The sequence below is a fragment of the Amphichorda felina genome, assembly GCF_050947745.1.
Source record: "Amphichorda felina strain 45539 chromosome Unknown scaffold_9, whole genome shotgun sequence".
NCBI lineage: Eukaryota > Fungi > Ascomycota > Sordariomycetes > Hypocreales > Bionectriaceae > Amphichorda > Amphichorda felina.
Window position 1 is genome coordinate 802,028 of NW_028145041.1, and position 19,053 is coordinate 821,080.

At 56.1% G+C, this 19,053-nt stretch overlaps 6 protein-coding genes and 2 non-coding genes across 8 annotated transcripts; 3 read left to right on the top strand and 5 right to left on the bottom strand.

Annotated features, from left to right (window-relative positions):
- Nucleotides 1-916: 916 nt before the first annotated feature.
- ACO1O0_008803 (formin homology family protein) lies at nt 917-6,101 on the top strand (the record flags this gene model as incomplete). Its single annotated transcript, XM_083198163.1, has 2 exons — nt 917-4,487; nt 4,537-6,101. 2 exons carry the CDS (start codon nt 917-919, stop codon nt 6,099-6,101), a joined length of 5,136 nt encoding a protein of 1,711 aa, XP_083045898.1.
- Nucleotides 6,102-6,479: 378 nt separating this feature from the next.
- On the bottom strand, nt 6,480-7,137 carry ACO1O0_008804 (SNUT3/LISCH7 family protein; the record flags this gene model as incomplete). Its single annotated transcript, XM_083198164.1, has 2 exons — nt 6,480-6,782; nt 6,904-7,137. 2 exons carry the CDS (start codon nt 7,135-7,137, stop codon nt 6,480-6,482), a joined length of 537 nt encoding a protein of 178 aa, XP_083045899.1.
- A 327-nt stretch (nt 7,138-7,464) lies between these two features.
- Nucleotides 7,465-7,598, bottom strand: ACO1O0_008805. The gene has a single exon. It is a non-coding gene; the product is annotated as a tRNA-Lys (tRNA).
- A 614-nt stretch (nt 7,599-8,212) lies between these two features.
- On the bottom strand, nt 8,213-8,298 carry ACO1O0_008806. Its single transcript has one exon. It is a non-coding gene; the product is annotated as a tRNA-Lys (tRNA).
- Nucleotides 8,299-8,741: 443 nt separating this feature from the next.
- CWH41 (mannosyl-oligosaccharide glucosidase) lies at nt 8,742-11,275 on the top strand (the record flags this gene model as incomplete). Its single annotated transcript, XM_083198165.1, has 3 exons — nt 8,742-8,964; nt 9,024-10,978; nt 11,033-11,275. 3 exons carry the CDS (start codon nt 8,742-8,744, stop codon nt 11,273-11,275), a joined length of 2,421 nt encoding a protein of 806 aa, XP_083045900.1.
- A 2,680-nt stretch (nt 11,276-13,955) lies between these two features.
- Nucleotides 13,956-14,180, top strand: ACO1O0_008808 (uncharacterized protein; the record flags this gene model as incomplete). Its single annotated transcript, XM_083198166.1, has 1 exon — nt 13,956-14,180. One exon carries the CDS (start codon nt 13,956-13,958, stop codon nt 14,178-14,180), a length of 225 nt encoding a protein of 74 aa, XP_083045901.1.
- A 359-nt stretch (nt 14,181-14,539) lies between these two features.
- MSS1 (GTP-binding protein TrmE N-terminus-domain-containing protein) lies at nt 14,540-16,060 on the bottom strand (the record flags this gene model as incomplete). The annotated part of the gene is made up of 2 exons (XM_083198167.1): nt 14,540-15,945; nt 16,051-16,060. The coding sequence occupies 2 exons, from the start codon at nt 16,058-16,060 to the stop codon at nt 14,540-14,542; spliced, it is 1,416 nt and encodes a 471-aa protein (XP_083045902.1).
- Nucleotides 16,061-16,744: 684 nt separating this feature from the next.
- SER1 (O-phospho-L-serine:2-oxoglutarate transaminase) lies at nt 16,745-18,102 on the bottom strand (the record flags this gene model as incomplete). The annotated part of the gene is made up of 2 exons (XM_083198168.1): nt 16,745-17,114; nt 17,180-18,102. 2 exons carry the CDS (start codon nt 18,100-18,102, stop codon nt 16,745-16,747), a joined length of 1,293 nt encoding a protein of 430 aa, XP_083045903.1.
- Between the last annotated feature and the right edge of the window lie 951 nt (nt 18,103-19,053).

The window sequence follows — 19,053 nt, forward strand, 5'->3', positions numbered from 1 at the left end:
TTTAGCACTGGAGTTGAGAGACTTCCATCCGCTCAAACTTTCTTAAAGGTGTGTATCTCGTGGACGCTCAAAAGAATCGCCTTCTCCGCCTGGTTGAAAGTATGTCCATACGTACGGCAGTACTGCCACGTTAAGTAGGCAGAGAATGATGGGGTTGCGTTGCATTTCGTGCATGCCGAACCTGAAGATTGGTGGTCCGTCCGTCCCTCCACCAGCACCACCACCAGCACCACCACCACACCACCAAGGAAAATGGCGAAGGTGGCCTCCTCCTGAACCTTCCATGGCCCCATTTAATCGTCTAATCAGGGGTCCTGTCTCTGCGCCCTGCTTCCCGTCCCTCCGCTCTCAACCCCCGTCCATCGTTCTGCCTTTTTTTTTCTGCCGCATGCGCGCATGCACGGCTGATGTGCGACCGACGAAGAAAGGGGAAAAGGTGAAAAAAAGAGAGACATAGCAAACACCAAGCTGCTGCGGTGAAAGAAGAACCTGGGGAGAGCTTGCGACGCTTACCCAGCTAGGCACGTGGGGTTACCTCCCATTTGGCCTGGTCTCCGTCTGTGCATTGGTACCATCCCAGCATCTACCGCTGTCTTGTCCCTGACACCCAAGTCTTCTCTTCTCCATACGTACATACGACCTCGGCCGCACCAAGCCCGTCACCCCCATACCCAGATCACCAGCGGGGCTCGCGTTTGGAAGGCCTCGACAGCTACACACGCGCCATCCTCTACCGCAGCACCTACAGACTGTGCTCACAGTCTCAGCGACGCGACCCTCTTCCCGCCTCGACTGGCTCATCACAATGCGAGCGGCCTCAGGCTGCACTCCGTCGCCCTGACCTTTCGATCCCGACCGTTCGAATCTCCTCCTGACGCGCCTCTCGATCGACCGACCGACCGACTAACGCCTTGCCATGTCATCTGCCGACAAGACGAGGCAGTCGTCCGGAGGGCGCTCCCTCTTCTCCAGAAATAAGTACAAGGACAAAGACAAGCACGCCGCCGAGCCCAGGTATACCCAGGAGCAGCACCCCTACGACTCCACCTCACGGTCTTCTCGTCACAAGCGGGAGTCGTCAAACCTATCTATAGACCGATCACACTCGCCCGATCCTACCTTCAACCAGACAGCCGGCGTCATCACCTCGATCCCCTACGACGCCCTCACCTCAGGCTCTCGCTCGCCCATTCCCGTCGAATACCTGCCCAAGGGGGACCAGCCACCTGTGCGCAGAGATCTTCAGCCACACCAATTGAACAGAGGCAATGTCGATTATCACCAGTACCCGTCTGTCGACCCCTCGAACGCGCATCCATACAGTTCCGCACAGCGCCCCGGCACCAGCCATTCCAACATAAGTATGGCCTCAGCCGGTAGACAAGCCCAATATCAGCAATGGAGCCAGCCTCGGGGCAGCATGGCCAGCTCGGCCAACGGATCGCATGGCTCTCGTTACGACTCGTACATTTCGGCCGACAACGTCAGCTTATATTCAGGTAATCAAGGCAATCGAGATGTTGGAACCGGTCGCTCATCGCATGCAGCACTTCCGAGTGCCTCCTCACAGAGTTCCTACGGTTCGCATCACTCGCACCGAGAATCCAACCGCCTGACCAAGTTCCCCGGACCCGGAGCCGCCGCCGCCCCCGATGGCTTTTACTTCCCGAAACCGGACGATGAGAATGTGGTCCACGAGATGTTTCTACAGCTCATGCAGAAGCGTGGGTGGCACAACCTGCCCGAGCAGGCGAGGAGGCAGATGATGGCGTACCCTTCGCAGAAGAAGTGGACGCTTCTGCACCAGGACCGGCTTACCGAGTGGCAAGGAGAACAGAAGCGACGCACGACCGCACGACCGCACCAGTATGCCGCCCCGGATATCACCACCTACTCTGATGAGGAGGGAACGCCTGAATACTATGTCCGGCGCGTGATGGAAGACCGACTGGACACTAAGGGAATGGGGAGTTTGGAAGTCAACTTGAGAACCCAGCAAATTGGTTGGGTCAAGAGATTCGTCGAGTGTCAAGGTCAGGTCGCTTTAGTCACTCTGCTCCTCAAGCTTAATCGCAAGACGGGCCACGGCCCAGCCCCGGACACAAACAAGGTCGACAAGAACCAGGACAAGGAGTACGATATTGTCAAGTGTCTCAAGGCACTGATGAACAACAAATTTGGCGCCGATGATGCCTTGACGCATACAAAGGTGCTAGTGGCGCTCGGAACAGCGCTCATCTCGACACGTCTGTCAACACGAAAGCTGGCAAGCGAAATCCTCACTTTTCTCTGCACTTGGGGAGAGAATGGCGAGGGTCACCTCAAGGTTATTCAGGCCTTGGACGAGGTCAAGACCCAATCAGGGGAAAATGGTCGTTTCGATGCCTGGATGCGGTTGGTGGAGGTGACTGTCGATGGCCGGGGCAAGATGGGCAGTCTCGTCGGCGCAAGCGAGGAACTGCGTACTGGTGGAACCGGCATGGAGAATCTGCTCATGGAGTACGCCTTGACGACGCTCATCCTCGTAAACATGCTGGTTGACTCGCCAGAACGAGATCTCGAGCTTCGGATTCATATTCGTGCTCAGTTCACGGCATGCGGCATCAAGCGGATTCTGAGCAAGATGGAGGCTTTCCAGTATGACCTCCTGGATAAGCAGATTGAGAGGTTCCGCACCAACGAGGCCATCGATTACGAGGACATGCTGGAGAGGGAAAACAGCAGCATGAAGGATGGCGTCGAGGGGGAGGTCAAAGACATGACCGACCCGGTGCAGATTGCAGATGCTATCCAGCAGCGACTCCACGGCAGCAAGACGAACGACTACTTTGTCTCTGCCCTGCAGCATCTAATGCTGATGCGCGCCCAGGATGGTGAAGAACGCTTGCGCATGTTCCAACTTGTGGATGCTATGCTGAGCTACGTGGCTATGGACCGGAGGTTACCTAACATGGACCTTAAACAGAGCCTCAACTTCACCGTTCAGAGTCTGCTAGACAAGCTACACACGGACTCTGAAGCACGGCAGGCGCAAGATGAAGCGCTCGAGTCGCGGCAAGTTGCTGAGGCGGCCATGGCAGAGAGAGATGAGATGAAGGCCCGGGTTGAACTTGGTGCTGACGGCCTCGTCGCTAAGCTTCAGAAACAACTGGATGAGCAGACACGCTTCATCGAAGCACAAAGGAGGCAGGCTGACGGACTCAAGGCTGAGCTGGAAAACCTTCAAACCGTCCGAGCTAAGGAAGCCCAAAGGAACGAATTGGAGACCCGAGAGCTGTATCTCATGCTCCGGGACGCCCAAGATGTAGCTGCCTCTAACGCTGCAAAGGGCAATGCCAAGAACACCGCCGCTGCGGATTCGACCAAGATGCAAGGCATCCTCGACCGCGAACAGCTGATGGAACGCCTCCAGATGCAGATCGAGCGTCAAAAGACCCAGTACAAGCTTGAGGGCAGAGTTTGGGGAGATGCAGATGGACCTTCGGACCGCCTGCGTGCCCTACGAGAGGAGATGGAGGGAGAAGATGGGGCCGAGTCGCTGCTACCTGACGGTGGTGCACCGCCCCGTGATCTCACCAACAGTGTTCTGGGCAGTATCAACCGACAGACCAGAATCCCACGGAAACCCATCAGCCCGGCCAAGGACGTCATCAAGGAAGATGACGAGGACCCCAACAGCAAAGCAAGAATCGATCCCACGCAACAGGCACACCTGGTCGATGAGCTGGGCTCTAAGATTAAGAAGTACGATGCCAGCGACTCGGACGAGCCTGACGAGACGACAACAGGACCCTCGCCTGCCACATCGGCTGAGAGCGATACTCCCAAGATCGAGATCACCAGCGCGGGTGCTCCTCCACCTCCACCTCCGCCTCCACCACCACCCCCGCCTCCCCCTATGCCTGGGCAGATACCAGGCGCTCCGCCGCCTCCTCCGCCGCCTCCTCCGCCACCTATGCCTGGCCAGATCCCGGGTGCTCCTCCTCCACCTCCCCCGCCGATGCCCGGTCAGATCCCAGGCGCGCCTCCCCCTCCCCCTGGGATTCTTCTCCCTCCAGGTGCGCCAGGCAGCGGCCCGCCTCCGCCGCCTCCCCTACCGGGAAGCTCTGCCGCAGCCGACGCGAGGGCCATGCCTCCTCCACCGCCTCCTCCCCCAATGCCTGGCGCCATGGCCTCTGGACATTACTTGTCGCAGAAGCCTGCCTACGCTGCCTCGCCGTCAGTTGGCTTGCCCGTGGCCAGGCCCAAGAAGAAGCTCAAGGCTCTTCACTGGGAGAAGGTGGACGCTCCTGAGACCAGCCACTGGGCTGCACACACGCCCTCTGCCGAAGAAAGAGAGGAGAAGTACAACGAGCTCAGCCGCAAGGGTATCCTCGACGAGGTCGAAAAGCTCTTCATGGCCAAAGAAATCAAGCGGATCGGTGGAGGGAATTCCAAGAAGGACGACAAGAAGCAGATCATTTCTACCGATCTGCGCAAGGCCTTCGGTAAGCGCAAGTCTGATCGTAATGGGTTACAGTCACTAACTGTGCGCAGAAATCGCTCTTGCCAAGTTTTCACAGCACCCTGTTGATAAGGTCGTTCAGATGATCATCCATTGCGATACTCAAGTGCTTGATAATCCAGTCGTCATGGATTTCCTTCAAAAGGAGGATCTTTGCACCATTGCCGATAATACCTTGAAACAGATGGCCCCCTACAGCAAGGACTGGACAGGCCCCGACGCCAAGGACCAGACTCGTGAGCAGGATCCATCCGAGCTGACACGCCAGGATCAGATCTACTTGTACACTGCGTTTGAGCTGCACCACTACTGGAAGAGCAGAATGCGCGCATTGGCCCTGACAAGGAGCTACGAATCCGAGTACGAGGAGATCAACGAGAGGATACGCCAGATCGTACATGTGTCCGAGTCGTTAAGAGACTCGGTAGCACTGATGAATGTCCTTGGTCTCATCTTGGATATCGGAAACTACATGAACGACGCCAACAAGCAGGCCCGTGGCTTCAAGCTGAGCTCCCTGGCAAGACTGGGCATGGTCAAGGACGACAAGAACCAGTCAACCCTGGCGGATCTCGTGGAGCGAATTGTGCGCAACCAGTACCCCGAGTGGGAGAGCTTTGCCGACGACATTGGTGCCGTTATGACCGTCCAGAAGATCAATGTCGAGCAACTCCAGGCGGATGCGAAGAAGTACATTGCCAACATCAAGAACGTCCAGATGTCTCTGGACTCGGGCAACTTGAGCGATCCGAAGAAGTTCCACCCCCAGGACCGTGTGAACCAGATTGTTCAGCGGTGCATGAAGGAGGCCAGGAGGAAGGCTGAACAAATGGAGTTCTACTTGGACGAGATGGTGCGGACGTACAAGGATATCATGGTATTCTATGGCGAGGATCCCACAGACGAGAATGCTCGCCGAGACTTCTTTGCCAAGCTGGCATCGTTCTTGGGAGAGTGGCGCAAGTCCAGGGACAAGAACGTGCAGTACGAGGAGCTTCGAAAGCGGAACGAGGCATCTATGGCACGCAAGCGTGCACAACTCAAAGCCAGCAACGCATCCAACGAGAGCGGTGGCACCACATCGTCAAATACAGGCGCCATGGATTCGCTCCTCGAGAAGCTCCGGGCGGCTGCGCCACAAGCACGGGATCAAAGAGATCGCCGCCGGCGAGCACGCCTCAAGGATCGCCACCAGGTTCGTGTGGCCTCGGGCCAGAATATTCCCGAAACGAACGAGACGCCCGAAACGGAGACAGGCCAGCAAGGCAAGGGGGAGACGATTGAGGAAGAGGGTAACCCCAAGAGTCCCGACGGCGCGCCCCGCGAAGGGGAGGATGATGTCGCCGACAGAGCGGCAGCGCTGCTGCAAGGCATGCGCGGTGGCGACGGTGCGGACGACGACGACCCGGAGAGGAGGGAGAGTCTGAGGAAGGCGAGAAGGCAGACGGCAGAAGAGGAGCGCAGACTCAGGAGGAGGAGGAGAGACAGGACCACAACAAACCAGTCCGAGGATGGCGCCAATGAGAGTATAATCGCAGAGGAGGAACAGGCAGCGCCGGCGACGGAGAGCACGCCGGCGGATCAAGAGAAGGCATAGACACGTGGAGCGAGCATCAGCAAAGCGTATATACCATGTCGCAGTACGTAATGTCTAGAATCACACATGAGCGGAAGGCTTGGTGGATTTGGTTGAGAAACTATTTAGAGTGGTGATAGGATGGGATGGCGAAGTGGTGGGTGGCCATGGTAATGAGTTATACACTATAATCTCGACCATTTGCACGCCATATTCTGTGTCTTTGCCGTGGGGTCAATTCTCTGGATTGTTCTTGTCCAACAACCTGCTCACGACACCGCGTCAGGAAGTACAATGCGTCAGTCATAAATATCATTAGTATTGTGCAGAATAAGCTCCAGAACGGCGATGAATAACCAAGACGCCATTGACCCCAAACTCCTTATCTCATAGAACCCATTACCGCGACGGGCTCAGAGGACGGTTGAACCCACCCTGGCGGTTCATGTACTGTCTATACTCCAGCTTCTTGCCTTTGTGCACGGCTCCAACGTCGTTGCCCGCAACCTTCTTGCCCTTGGTGGAGCCGAACCCGCCAAACCCCATCATGGCCTTCATGGCGGCCATTTCATCGTCCTCCTCCTCCTCATCCTCCCCGCCCGCTGTTGCTGATGCTGGTGCTGGGGGAGCCTTGCGGTCGTCTTCCTGGTCCATGGGGGGCGGGCTATCACGATGTCGACGACGGTCGGGAAGTGACGTTTTCTGGTCTCTGGCCGTATCGGCACGTGGTGGTGGCGGTGAGACAGAGCGGCGAGACGATGGCGGTCCTTGGGATAAATGTTAATAGCTGTAGGTTGAGTAGAGGGTGCGGGGAGCATTGTACCTCTGCGATCCCAGCTATCGTCGCCATCTCTCCTGCGGTCGTGACGATCCCTGTCCTCGTAACGTCCACGGCCACCGCGGTCACGTTCCCTGTCGTTACCGCGGCCACCTCGTCCTCCGGGTCCGCGGCGTGGGCCTGGCGATCGAGAGCGGTCACTGGGCCCTCGGCGGTCGGCTCTGTCGCGTGAGCGCGAGCGGTAGCTCCTGCGGTCGCGGTCTCGGTCTCGGGGACCATTTCTATCTCTCCGGTTTTGGTCGTCCCAGTGTGGGCGACCCTCTGGGCGGCGTGGGTGCCGTGAGTCGCTCATCGTGTGGTGGGAGTGAGTGGTGGTTTGGGGTGGTATGAAGTTGGGAGGTTTCCGGGATTCTGGGACCCTGACGCAAATGGATCTTTAGCTTGCCAGTTCCAGCCAATCGCACGGCCGTGCTTCGGCAGTAGCAGGAGCACCCCGTCCAAAAAAAGAAATCACAACACCAAAAGTTCAAAACCACGAATACGATCTTGGAGAGCAAAAAAAAAAAAGAATGCCAGGATCAAAAAAATGGTTTGATGTATAGGAAAAGCCCGATGCGGGGGTCGAACCCGCAACCTTGAGATCGTGTGCTCGTAAGAGTCTCACGCTCTACCTTGAAGGGGGTTAGCCGCAGTTGCTTCAAGGTGTTAGGGATTGTACTAACCGATTGAGCTAACCGGGCGGTTGCTTGATGTCGACGGGAGGATACAATGGTGTCTATATGGCTGAGCTGGGAGAAAGTGGGTAGGAGAAGAAGCTTCATACCGAAAGGCCCGAATCAAGATCGTGTGGGAAGCTCTATATGGCCCCGCCATCGTGGGTCGCGCCACGCGTGGTAAGTACTTTGGATGGAGTATTCACAACTCGCTAGATTTTTCCAACGTACCTACCCTGAACACCTGATTTGCCTCATCGGTTAGCATGCAGGCATCGCATTGTTGGTTGAGTGTGTATCAATAAGTAGAATGTCTGGTAGTAATCTATCCATGAGCTTACCAGTAGATTGAAATATCTAGTTAAGTTCACGAAGATATTGTATAATAATACGGATACTAGGTATCGATTTGTTACTGCATGGATACCTAAAAATTCTAAATACAATTCACGGCTGTTTAAAACAGAGTACCTAAGAGATAATGATATTAAAATCATTATAATCCTGGGTAGAATTATCAAGTGGATAATGAACTGATATTAAATAAACACACGTGTACGGAATTTTGATGGATGGGAACTATAAAAAAGGGCAAAAAAGGCAAAAAAGAAGGTTCGCTGGAAAGCTCTTATTATAGGAATAGCCCGATGCGGGGGTCGAACCCGCAACCTTGAGATCGTGCACTCGTAATAAGAGTCTCACGCTCTACCGATTGAGCTAACCGGGCAATTGTTGAAGTCTGTGACATGAATTAGACCTATATTCTAGAAGGACAAACCTAAGGCCAAGCCGTTGCGAATTCGATTAACATCGACCACCTTGTATTCTCGAGCCTAACCAAGGTTTCCTTGTTTGCTCTGCATAGGTTACGATTCGCTCTTGCTGCGATTTATTTCAATAAACATGTCTCTTCGCCGGGCGTTTCTGAAGAGGCAGGCCCGATCATGCTTGCCCAGTAGTGATTGGCAGGGGCCTGACACCTGTACGCTGCAACTTGGGGTAACTGCAGCCTTGCACTTCCACACCTTCCACACCACCTACCTCCACCACACGCAGTCTGTCCTTCCCACTTCGACCAACCCAATGGTCTGCGCCTTCTTCCCGAATTTCTTTAGATTCTTCCGGTCCTAGCTCAAAGGGGCATCGCGTGGACCTGCCCTGGGAGGAACGATGACCAAACTAGGTCAATTGGTGACTACGGCGGTTCTGGCGCTGGGCGCCTCAGCTGCGGATGAGTCTGTCCTTACCAGCGAGATTGGTCGCCAGAACAACCAGAGCCTGCTATGGGGTCCCTACAAGCCGAACTTGTACTTTGGCGTGCGACCGCGTGTGCCAAAAGGGCTTTGGACGGGGCTGATGTGGGGAGGAGTCAACACCTTTGATGAGGTTCCGAGTAGGTTAATGTCGGCACTGAGGGTATGTTGAAGCCACTGCTAATGTGACCCCATTCAGATCTCCGATACACCTGCGAGCAAAGCGAGGACATCCATGGATACGGATGGGACGAATACGATGCGCGAGTCGGAGGCGTTCAGTCGATCCACGACGAGGGGAACCACATCGACATTACGACCTCTTGGGTGAAGATCCCGGGCGGCGCCCACGGGGGTAGTTGGGCTGCTAGGATCAAGGGCGAGCTTCAGCAGGGCGCACCGGCGACCACCAAGACCAACATCTTCTACTATATTGCCCAGGAGGGAGAAGGCGAGCTGGCAGCTGAGGGGCAGGCCGGCCCGTTTGGCTTTGACGGAGACGTGAGCTTCAAGGGCAAATCTGAAGCCCTTGGCGACTACTCCATTGTTGTTACGAAAGGCGAAGGGAAGCACCCCACCAGCGACTTTGAAATTTTAAAGACTCGACGTGGAGATACTACCCTTGTCCGGAGCTCTGATGCGGCCGAGGACATCCAATGGCAGGCAAAGGCAGTCTTGTTCATGCAGCTGCGGGAATCCGTTGAGGAGGTTCAGAACATAATTGATCCGCAGAACCCCCCACCACCTTGGCAGGTCTACCGCCTGCCGTCTCGTCCTGGTAATGGGAACGTTCAGATTGTGCAGAAGACGTTTGAAGGACCGTTCGAGTTTGATGTCATATTCTCGTCGGGCTCCGCAGGCAGGGAAATTACTTCGGATGATGTGACCCGCGAGATCAAGACGGCGTCGCAGTCCTTTGGAGAGCGCTTCGCCCGTGTCTTTGATCTCAAGCAGCCGTTTACCGCCGATAAGTACCAGAAGTTTGGCAAGAGCATGTTCTCGAATCTCCTTGGTGGTGTTGGATACTTCTATGGCCAGCAGGTTATTGACCGGTCGTATGCGGAGGAGTACGAAGAGGAGGGCGAGCGGTTTTGGGAGGAGGCTGAGCAGGCGAGGGCGCGCAACAAGCAGCAGCTGGAGGGGCCGTATGAGCTCTATACCAGTGTTCCCTCTCGACCTTTCTTCCCCCGTGGCTTTCTGTGGGATGAGGGCTTCCACCTTGTCCCAATCGCCGACTGGGATATTGACCTCACCCTCGAGATTGTCAAGAGCTGGTACAACACTATGGATGGGGATGGCTGGATTCCCCGGGAGCAGATTCTCGGAGACGAAGCTCGAAGCAAGGTCCCCCCAGAGTTCCAGATTCAGTATCCGCACTATGCCAACCCTCCGACCCTCTTCCTCATCATTGAGAGCTTCATGGAGCGCCTGCGCCAATTGAATGCTGCGGGCACGGAGAAGCCCAATAAGGACAGCGACTTGTATACGGCGCATCTCGACAACCAAGAACTCGGCGAGGAATTCATGCGAAAAATCTACCCTCTCCTTCGACGACAATACGACTGGTTCCGTAAGACACAAAGGGGCGAGGTTAAGGCGTATGATCGCGAGGCGTTCTCTAAGAAGGAGGCGTACCGGTGGCGTGGTCGTACCGAAACGCACATACTCACCAGTGGGATCGATGATTACCCTCGAGCACAGCCACCTCACCCTGGTGAACTGCATGTTGACCTCATGGCATGGGTCGGTCTGATGACAAAGTCTCTGATGAACATTGCTCAAGCTCTCGGCAACGAAGATGATGCGGCAGAACTCAAGAAAAATCTCAACGCAATTGAACATAACCTCGATGACCTGCATTGGTCCGAAGAGCAGGGCTGCTATTGCGACGCCACCATCGACGACTTTGAGGAGCACAAGCTTGTCTGCCACAAGGGATACATCTCCCTCTTCCCCTTCTTGGTCGGACTGATGAAACCGGACGATCCTAAGCTTAGGAGGATCCTCGATCTGATCGGGGACGAGAATCACCTGTGGAGCCCCCACGGCATCCGCAGTCTCAGCAAGCAGGATCCTTATTACGAGACTGGCGAGAATTACTGGCGCAGCCCCGTGTGGATGCCAATCAACTACCTCATAGTCTCCCAACTCCGAGTGAGTCAATGCCCCTTCCAATGATCCCTCTAGTCTCAAGCTAACATGCGATAGAACGTTGCGACGCAGGCCGGACCACAGAAGGTAAGGGCTCGGGATCTCTACTCACGCCTACGCAAGAATCTCGTCGAAACGGTGTACAAGAGTTGGGAGGAGACTGGCTTCGCATGGGAGCAATACAACCCCGAAACGGGTGCTGGACAGCGGACCCGGCACTTTACTGGCTGGACGAGCCTTATCGTTAAGATTATGGCTATGGATGATTTGAGCGAGGGGCATGTGAAAGACGAGCTTTGAAGGCCGCGAAGCGTTGCAAACGACCAAGGCGGATAGATGAGCAGTGATGTCCTTCTGCCTCTACATTTAGCACTTGTTGATCTATAGATGGCATGGCATATACCAAAAAAGAAGCAAGTGCCACTTTCGATGTGGCACGTATACGCCCCTGACCAGGCTGAGTAATTGCGCGCCTACGTATTACTACGTACATGTATGGCGTATGAAACACGGCAGTGACGGCTCTACGAGTACCCGTATGAGCAACACGCCCGGTCTGGGGGGCCACAACCTGGAACCTTCGTAGCCTGCTAGTACTCGTACCTGCGGCGTAGGTGCTCGGGGGGATCCGGGCCCCACCGTACCGGAACGAGTGGTGAGGGCGGGAGCGGAGTTTGCGGAGATGCGAGGTGATGCTATTCCGGGGGTACGCTAAAGACCCTAAGGGCCTTTTTACGATCTCGTATGGGAGCCCCCATGTGGCTAAGAACGGTGATGATTCATATTGAGACACGGATCGGATGCAGATCCGAGGCGCGTCAGATCATCAGAATGACCAAATGGCTTGGCCGGCTCGAGTCGGCCGGGTGAAGTGAGTGTGCCTCGACATAAATATCTGCCATATGGTAGTGTACATGGTGGCGCACCTACAGTGGGCGATCCTGTGGTTACACAGTCCAGAGTGTCGGGTTGCGGCGGTGCGGCACTCGAGATCCCATGAAGACGGCAGCCAAAGATGACTGGCGCGCGTCTATGGACCAATGGGAGGCCACTATAATTCGACATGCTATATTTACCCCGCGCTTGTAGGCGCTAGCGGGGGAACAGTGATACAGAACGGAGACTGGCCGGCTGGGTGATTCCGACAAGCCGCTAGCTAGTACTAGGCCCAGGGATCCCGGAGTGGGACATGGGAGGATGGCGCAGGAGGAAAGGATGAATTCTATTTACGAAGATGGGATTTTTGTGAGATGTGAGACCGGTTTCTGTTGCGTGTTCGGTGTTGTTCGCCCAGCGGCAGGCGGGCGATCTTCTATTCCCCATTGCATCCCGTCCACGGGTCCCGCTGGGCGCAGAGCTCAGTGCTGAGGCAGTGAGGCTGCCCAGGTACTGAGCAGACCGCTAGCGACCACCACCACGCCTCTAAAATAGTGCCCCATGCAGCGTTGCAGTGGTCGATGCTCTCAGGGCCCGCCACACACATGGAGCGGCTCCAGGCGGCCTTGACAGCCTAGAGTCCTGGACTTACTGAGACATGAAGAAGGGCAATCGTAAAATACCAATTGAAGAGAGGCAAACGTCAAAGGCGGAACGAGCGGGAGTCGACGGCTCCTCCGACCCGGTCGGACCAGGCAGAAGCCAACAGCGATGACTCAAATCATGTCGGTAGTTACGGTCACCGACCTGCGAGTGGTAGGTCTTCCATGGCGTCACGTCCCGTCATCTAGGCAAGCACATGTACGAGTAGGCATGTCGTCAATGGAGTGGCAGCATCTGTAGGCGTGCTGACTCAACCGGTACGACGGGTCGGCCCCCCCGGCGTGGCAAAGACATCGCGAGCTCAATTGTTTGGTAACTTGGTGCTGCGGCTGGCCCAGGCACACGGATCCAGGCACGGAACCATGATCTGGACCCCGGGTGTTGGGAGTCCTAGATAATCGGTTGCATCACTTAGCAATCGTCCAGTCCTGCGAGTACACACATGCTCGTAATACGCTCCGAGCAAACCCCGCCACCAACGACAGCAGCACGAGTGCTGCACGACTAAGGCATTACCAAGGCCGCATTACCAAGGCAGCACCAAGCCACACCAAAAAACCCCAATCTCGAACAGGCCACGTGAACCGAACCGGCTGCCGTTGACGACTCCTTGGATGAACGGGGGCACGCGATTGGCCTGCTGGTGTTCCAGGGCCGATGCTGCCGAGATATTTTGAAGCATTTGGAATTGTTTGGGATTGGAATGTTCCTTGCATTCGCGGAGCCACGAGGAAGGTCTTGGCACGGCTACTGGACAGGACCGGGGAGGCCAGGGCCCCAATATGTCAGCACAACGGAGACAGCATAGTACCAGAATAGGAAATAAAGCGAGGCGTAAACTGCGCCGCACCGCACCGCACCGCACTCGAAATGGGAATCATGGTTCCTAACCCTCTTTGGCGCCTGTGGTTGGTTTGTCTGTTCCTGCTGACTGAGATTCTAGCACTTCAATGAGGCCATCCGGTCCGCACCGCCTCAGCCCTACGGCCACAATCTACACACCCCTGGCCACCAAAGCAGCGGCCTCCGGCCCAAGAGGCCAGGGGCGCGCGCCGGATTGGACCGTTTGCAGTCTCCTCGGTGGCCGTCACTCGGCGAAATTGAGTTGGCGGCCATCTCGTGGATTTGAAACCTGTGGGTCGGGTATGAGGCTGAGGAGGAGCCGTGGTGACATGGAGGCTTGATATCGAGTACCGAGCATCCGTGCCATATGCACCTCTCCTGTATATAAGACGTCCACGACGCCAGAGTCCAGAGTCCTTTCTTCACTACAGCAATCACTGCAACAATCACAGAAACATACAAGACTCTTCTCTCAAAAACTCGACCATCTACTCTAACATCCATCAATCTCCCACTCAACTTCACACCACACCACCACATCACAGCACCTCACCACACCACACACACCACTACAGCCTCAACCTCAACTACCTTCATAATGGCCGCCTTCACCCTCTCGTCCGCCCCCGCCGTCCGCAACTTTGGCCGCTCTGGCTACAACAAGGACGACGATGACACCACCAAGGGCAACAAGGGCCGTTTCACTGAGTACTCCTCTGACACCACCGCCCTCCTCGACTTTGGTCGCTCCGGTTACAACAAGGATGACGAGGATGGCAAGCCCAAGAAGAACGACGAGGAGGGCCGCTCTGGCTACAACTAAGCTGGCCCCGGCCCGCATTTCTCAACGGGAGCATGGCCATGGCGTTCTGCATTGTTCAAAGGATCATCAACAAGGAAAAAAAAAAGTTTATCGGAGCAGATTGGGTTCATTTTGTTTTTCATTGGGTCGGAATGGGATAGACTGTCTCCGCGCTGGATGGGGGGATCGGAGTTGCTGTTGTTCGTGGCTTCATCATAAACTTCTAGAGATTACTGGGGGATCACTCCTAACCGCATAGATGAAGGACGCGTTGGATAGATAGAATGAGAGCTCGCTGCTCAATATTATTACTTCCCCACACAGAACCTGAAGAGCCCAATATTAGTATCACGTAGCACTAAGAGCCATTTGGGGGAAACTTACTTCTCAAACACCACACCCAACACATCCTCCACATCGCCGCCCTCCCCTCTTCCTGTGATGCGCGCGAGGCAATCCGCCGCGTACCGGAGGTACTCGGCCGCCAGGACCGTGTCTGCGTCCCTGTCTTCACCTTCACCAGGCTGCGCCTCATCCATGAAATCCTCCAGGTGTGTGCGGCACTTGACGAGCAGCTGTCGCTGCCGCTCCGTCACGCCCAGCAGGTCCTGCAAGTCAACCGGCATCTCAGTCATTTGAGAGAAGGACGCGACGAGAGTGTTTATGAGCCCTTGAATACCCCCTGGGTCTGTGCCCCCGGAAATATTCGCCTGTGCCTCTCTGCAGGATATGGTGACGCACTCGGTCGCTGCCAAGTCAGCGCTCTTTGCAGCCGTGGTCTGCCGGAATTCGTCGAGCAAGTCATTGAACTCGGATTCATCCACGGCATCCGCCTTGTTGATCACAACCATGCATGCCTCTGCCTGGGCCGCAAGGTCGAGCGTCTCCTCGTCGTAATAGATGAAGTGGCCATCCGCACCCTTCTCGACAGAAGCCAAGACGACGACAATATCCGACTCTTGTGCCTTCTGCTTAGCACGCCTGATTCCCTCCTCCTCAACGAGCCCAATTGGACCGGCATTCAAGCCTCCATTCTTAGCTAGCGAAGACTCGGAACGGAAGCCCGCCGTGTCGGCAAAGGAACACAGATACCCCCGGATATCAAGACTTGCCTCGACAATATCCCGCGTGGTGCCCGCCTCCCCAGACACAATCGATGCCTCCCTCCCCACAACGAGGTTCATCAGCGAGCTCTTCCCCACATTCGGCGGCCCCAGCAGCGCGATGCGGATCCCGTTGCGCAGCAGCTCGCTCCGCTGGCTGCCCTGCTCGTGCAGGCGTATCCCGCGGAGCATGTCGCCGATCTGCGCCGTCACGCTGGCGAGCAGCTCCGACTGCGGCTCGTCAAAGTGCTGGTCCTCGGAGAAGTCGATGAGGGCCTCGATCTCGCCGCGCGCCTGCAGCAGCTGCTCGCGCCAGGCGTCGTAGGTGCGGCCCAGCGCGCCCGAGTTGCCGCGCACGGCGGCCCGCCGCTGCTGCTCCGTCTCGGCGGCGAGCGTGTCGCTGAGGGACTCGATCTGCGCCAGGTCGAGCCGGTCGTTGACGAACGCGCGCTTGGTGAACTCGCCGGGCTCGGCGTAGCGGACGCGCCGCTGTGCGCCGGCCATGGTGCGCGGGATGGCGGACAGGACGGCCTTGACCGTCGCGGGCCCGCCGTGGACGTGCAGCTCCAGGACGTCTTCGCCCGTGACGGTCTTGGGGCCGGGAAAGTAGAGCACCAGGGCTTCCGAGTCGAGGACGGAGGCATTCTGCGAAGGAGGTGCTGGGTCAAAGAGCGTGCGCACCGCTGCGTATCTAGGCTTAGGGACGGTTTTTGACGGGCAAAGGGCCTTGTATATCTAATAATGTTTTTTTAGTAGTAGTCCTGGGAACTAGAGGTTGAAAAACTCACATCGAGACATGATGGCCCAGAGATGCGGATTACGGCGATGCCAGCTTTCCCTTGTGCTGTTGAGAGGGCATAAATAGTGTCGCCGATAGCCGGAAAACCGACTGAGCTATAACACCTATGATGGGCAGGCCATGAAGATCGGCATTGCAACGGGTCATGCCTATCGGACCGTGCCGATGGCAATAGCCTGGTCCATCTGGGCAGACTCTGGGGCTGGGCACGCAGCAGACTCCCGACGTGGACGAGTCTTCTCGGTCGGAGGCTGCGCTGCAGCATCGACTACGGTTGCCTGAACAAGGAGCAAGAGAGAAGCCCAGTATGAAACGAATGTCGATGGGTGTGAGCGAGATGAGTCGAAAGGATGAGACGCGGTGACGAAGCGTGCCGAAAATCTTTTGATGACGTGGGGGTTTGCAGGTTCCCCCAGATTTTGGTAGTTTGCGCTGCACTATCTTCTCCACAGCCCCTGGGATTACTACTACGTACGAATACCTCCCGTCAGTTTGCTATAGTGTCATCATTATTCACGATTATAGGTATGTAGAAACACACCTTTGAACCGACTCTAATTTGCTGTGCCTGTTGAAATGAGCAGCTACTATTTCCCTCTTCAGGTTGACCTGCGCCACATAAAAGCGCCATTGCTCTCTACCTACCTAACCTCTACCCATGCCAATCCAGCCACCTCACCCACTTAAGCCTTGGCAAACGAGTCGATGAACTTGGCCAGCTTCTCCGCTCCCTCCAGCGAGATGGAGTTGTAGTTGCTGGCACGGATGCCGCCCACGCTGCGGTGGCCCTTGAGGCCCGTCAGCCCCAGGGCCGTCCCCTCCTTGAGGAAGGCCTTCTCCGCGCCGTCCACGTCGCCGCCCTTTGTCACGCGGAAGCAGATATTCATCCGCGAGCGCACCGACTTGTCGGGGACGACCTTGTACACGTCCGGGTGCGCATCCAGCGCGCCGTAGATGAGCTGGGCCTTCTTGTCGGAGACGGCCTCCTGGCCCTCGACCTTGTTGGAGTATGAGCGAAGCAGCTTCTTCAGCACCTGGCCGGCAATGTATACGCTGTGCAGGTGTCAGTATTTTCTTCGACTCCTACATCGCAGCTACCTTGAAGGGGAAATACTTACTCGAAGATGCTCAAGGTGTTGTACAGGCTGTTGTTCTTGGCAATAGTCTCATACTGCAGGATGATGGGCGGGATCGGGAGGCCAACCTTCCTCATGATCGTGGCCGAGGGCTGGGAGATCTTGGGCGGCAGCAGGTCCTTCTTGATGACGACGACGGTGATGCCCGTCGATCCGAGGTTCTTCTGGGCGCCGAAGAAGATGGCCGAGAAGTTGCGGATGGGGATCTTGCGGGACAGGATGTTGGACGACATGTCGGCGACCACAATGGGGCCCTTGCCGTCCGGTCCGGGCTCGAGGCTCTTGGGGAAGCCAGGGAACTCGACGCCGTCGACCGTCTCATTGTCGCAGTAGTACACCATGGCGGCGTCCTTGGACAGGCTCCACGTGCTCTCGTCGGGGATGGTGCCAAACTTGCCGCCGTTGGACTTGCGCGAGTCGGTCGCAATGTTGACGTGCTCCGGGCCCAGCAGGCGCGCCGCCTCGGCCGCCGCCTTCTGCGACCAGCCGCCAGTGACGAGGTAGTCAAGCTTGAGCTCCTTGTCAATGGCAGTGCGCAGCTCCTGCATCAGAGTGGGCTCGTTGAGGCAATCCTCATCCGACTTCTTGAGCTCGCCAAAGATCTCCAGGCGCTTGCGGGCCACCCAGGCGCCGACAAAGTTGTACATGGTGGCAGCGAACTGGCCAGAGCCACCGCCCTGCATGAAGAGCACCTCATAGTCATCGGGAATGTCGAGGTACGAGGCCAGGTCGGCCTTGGCCTCGTTGATGATGGTATTGGCCAGCTCAGAACGGTGGGAGTGCTCGGCGATGCCCAGGCCCGTTTCCTGGTAGTTGAGCAGAGCCTGGGCAGCCTGCTCGAGCACATCGGTGGGGAGCAGGGCGGGCCCGGCCCCGAAGTAGGTGATGTCTGATCTGGAAGTCATGTTTGTTGACGCTCTTTATGTGTTGAGTCTGATGAAGTTGTCTAGATGGAGGTGGCCCCCGTCTGAACCTTGGATGAGATGGTCAGTGAGTCACAGAGTATAATCAGCGCAGTGGTGTCCCGACGAGATGGTCGTATCGTCGTACCTGAGGGAGGAGGGGGGTACGAAGCAGAGGGCGATTAGATGAATTATATTACAAGAATGCTGCTTCAAAGGATATGCAACAGTGTTCTGGGCTGGCCAGTCATTGAGGATGGTAGACTTTTTACTCCGCACCACTGGCGCCATTGCGTGGGATGGCGCCGGCCTCGGAGGCAGAGGTCATTGACGCAGACCAGCAGTCTTGCCGTCTAGAGACACGCATTCGTCTAATGCAACTAAATACATACATGCTCAGAAAGAAGAGAAGAGCAAACAATGACATAACCCTACGGCATTGGGCTCCCATTCTTTGCTTACGTCTGTCGGGCAGCTCGTAGTGGACTTGTGGTGGGGTGCTGGGCTGCAGGCACTGGAGGTGCTCAACCTTGACGCCTTCGGAACGACATTCCCCTGAGAAATGCATGGACCTGGCTCGAGAAATCTCCGGAGATGAATATAAGCGGAGCACATTAATTGCAAGTTACCTGTTCGTAAGCACTTGGATGAATACAGCGTACACATTTCAAATACTACATTCAATAAGATCTCTTCAATCAATGACGATCATGAAGTGGGGGTTGCAGAATCCGATGGAGGGGCAATTCTGGTCCCTGGAGTTGTCCTTCTTGCCCACCCTATACCTGGGCAACTACGGGGGTCAAGTACCTCAAGAGATTTACTTGCAAAGCGCATTTCTCTAATGAAGAATATCAACATGGTTTGGAGCCATTAATCATATTTTAGAAGCATTTTTATCCCTAGCAGGAATTTGGTTAAAACATGGTTGTCGTGGGCAGGCTAGTTGTTGAG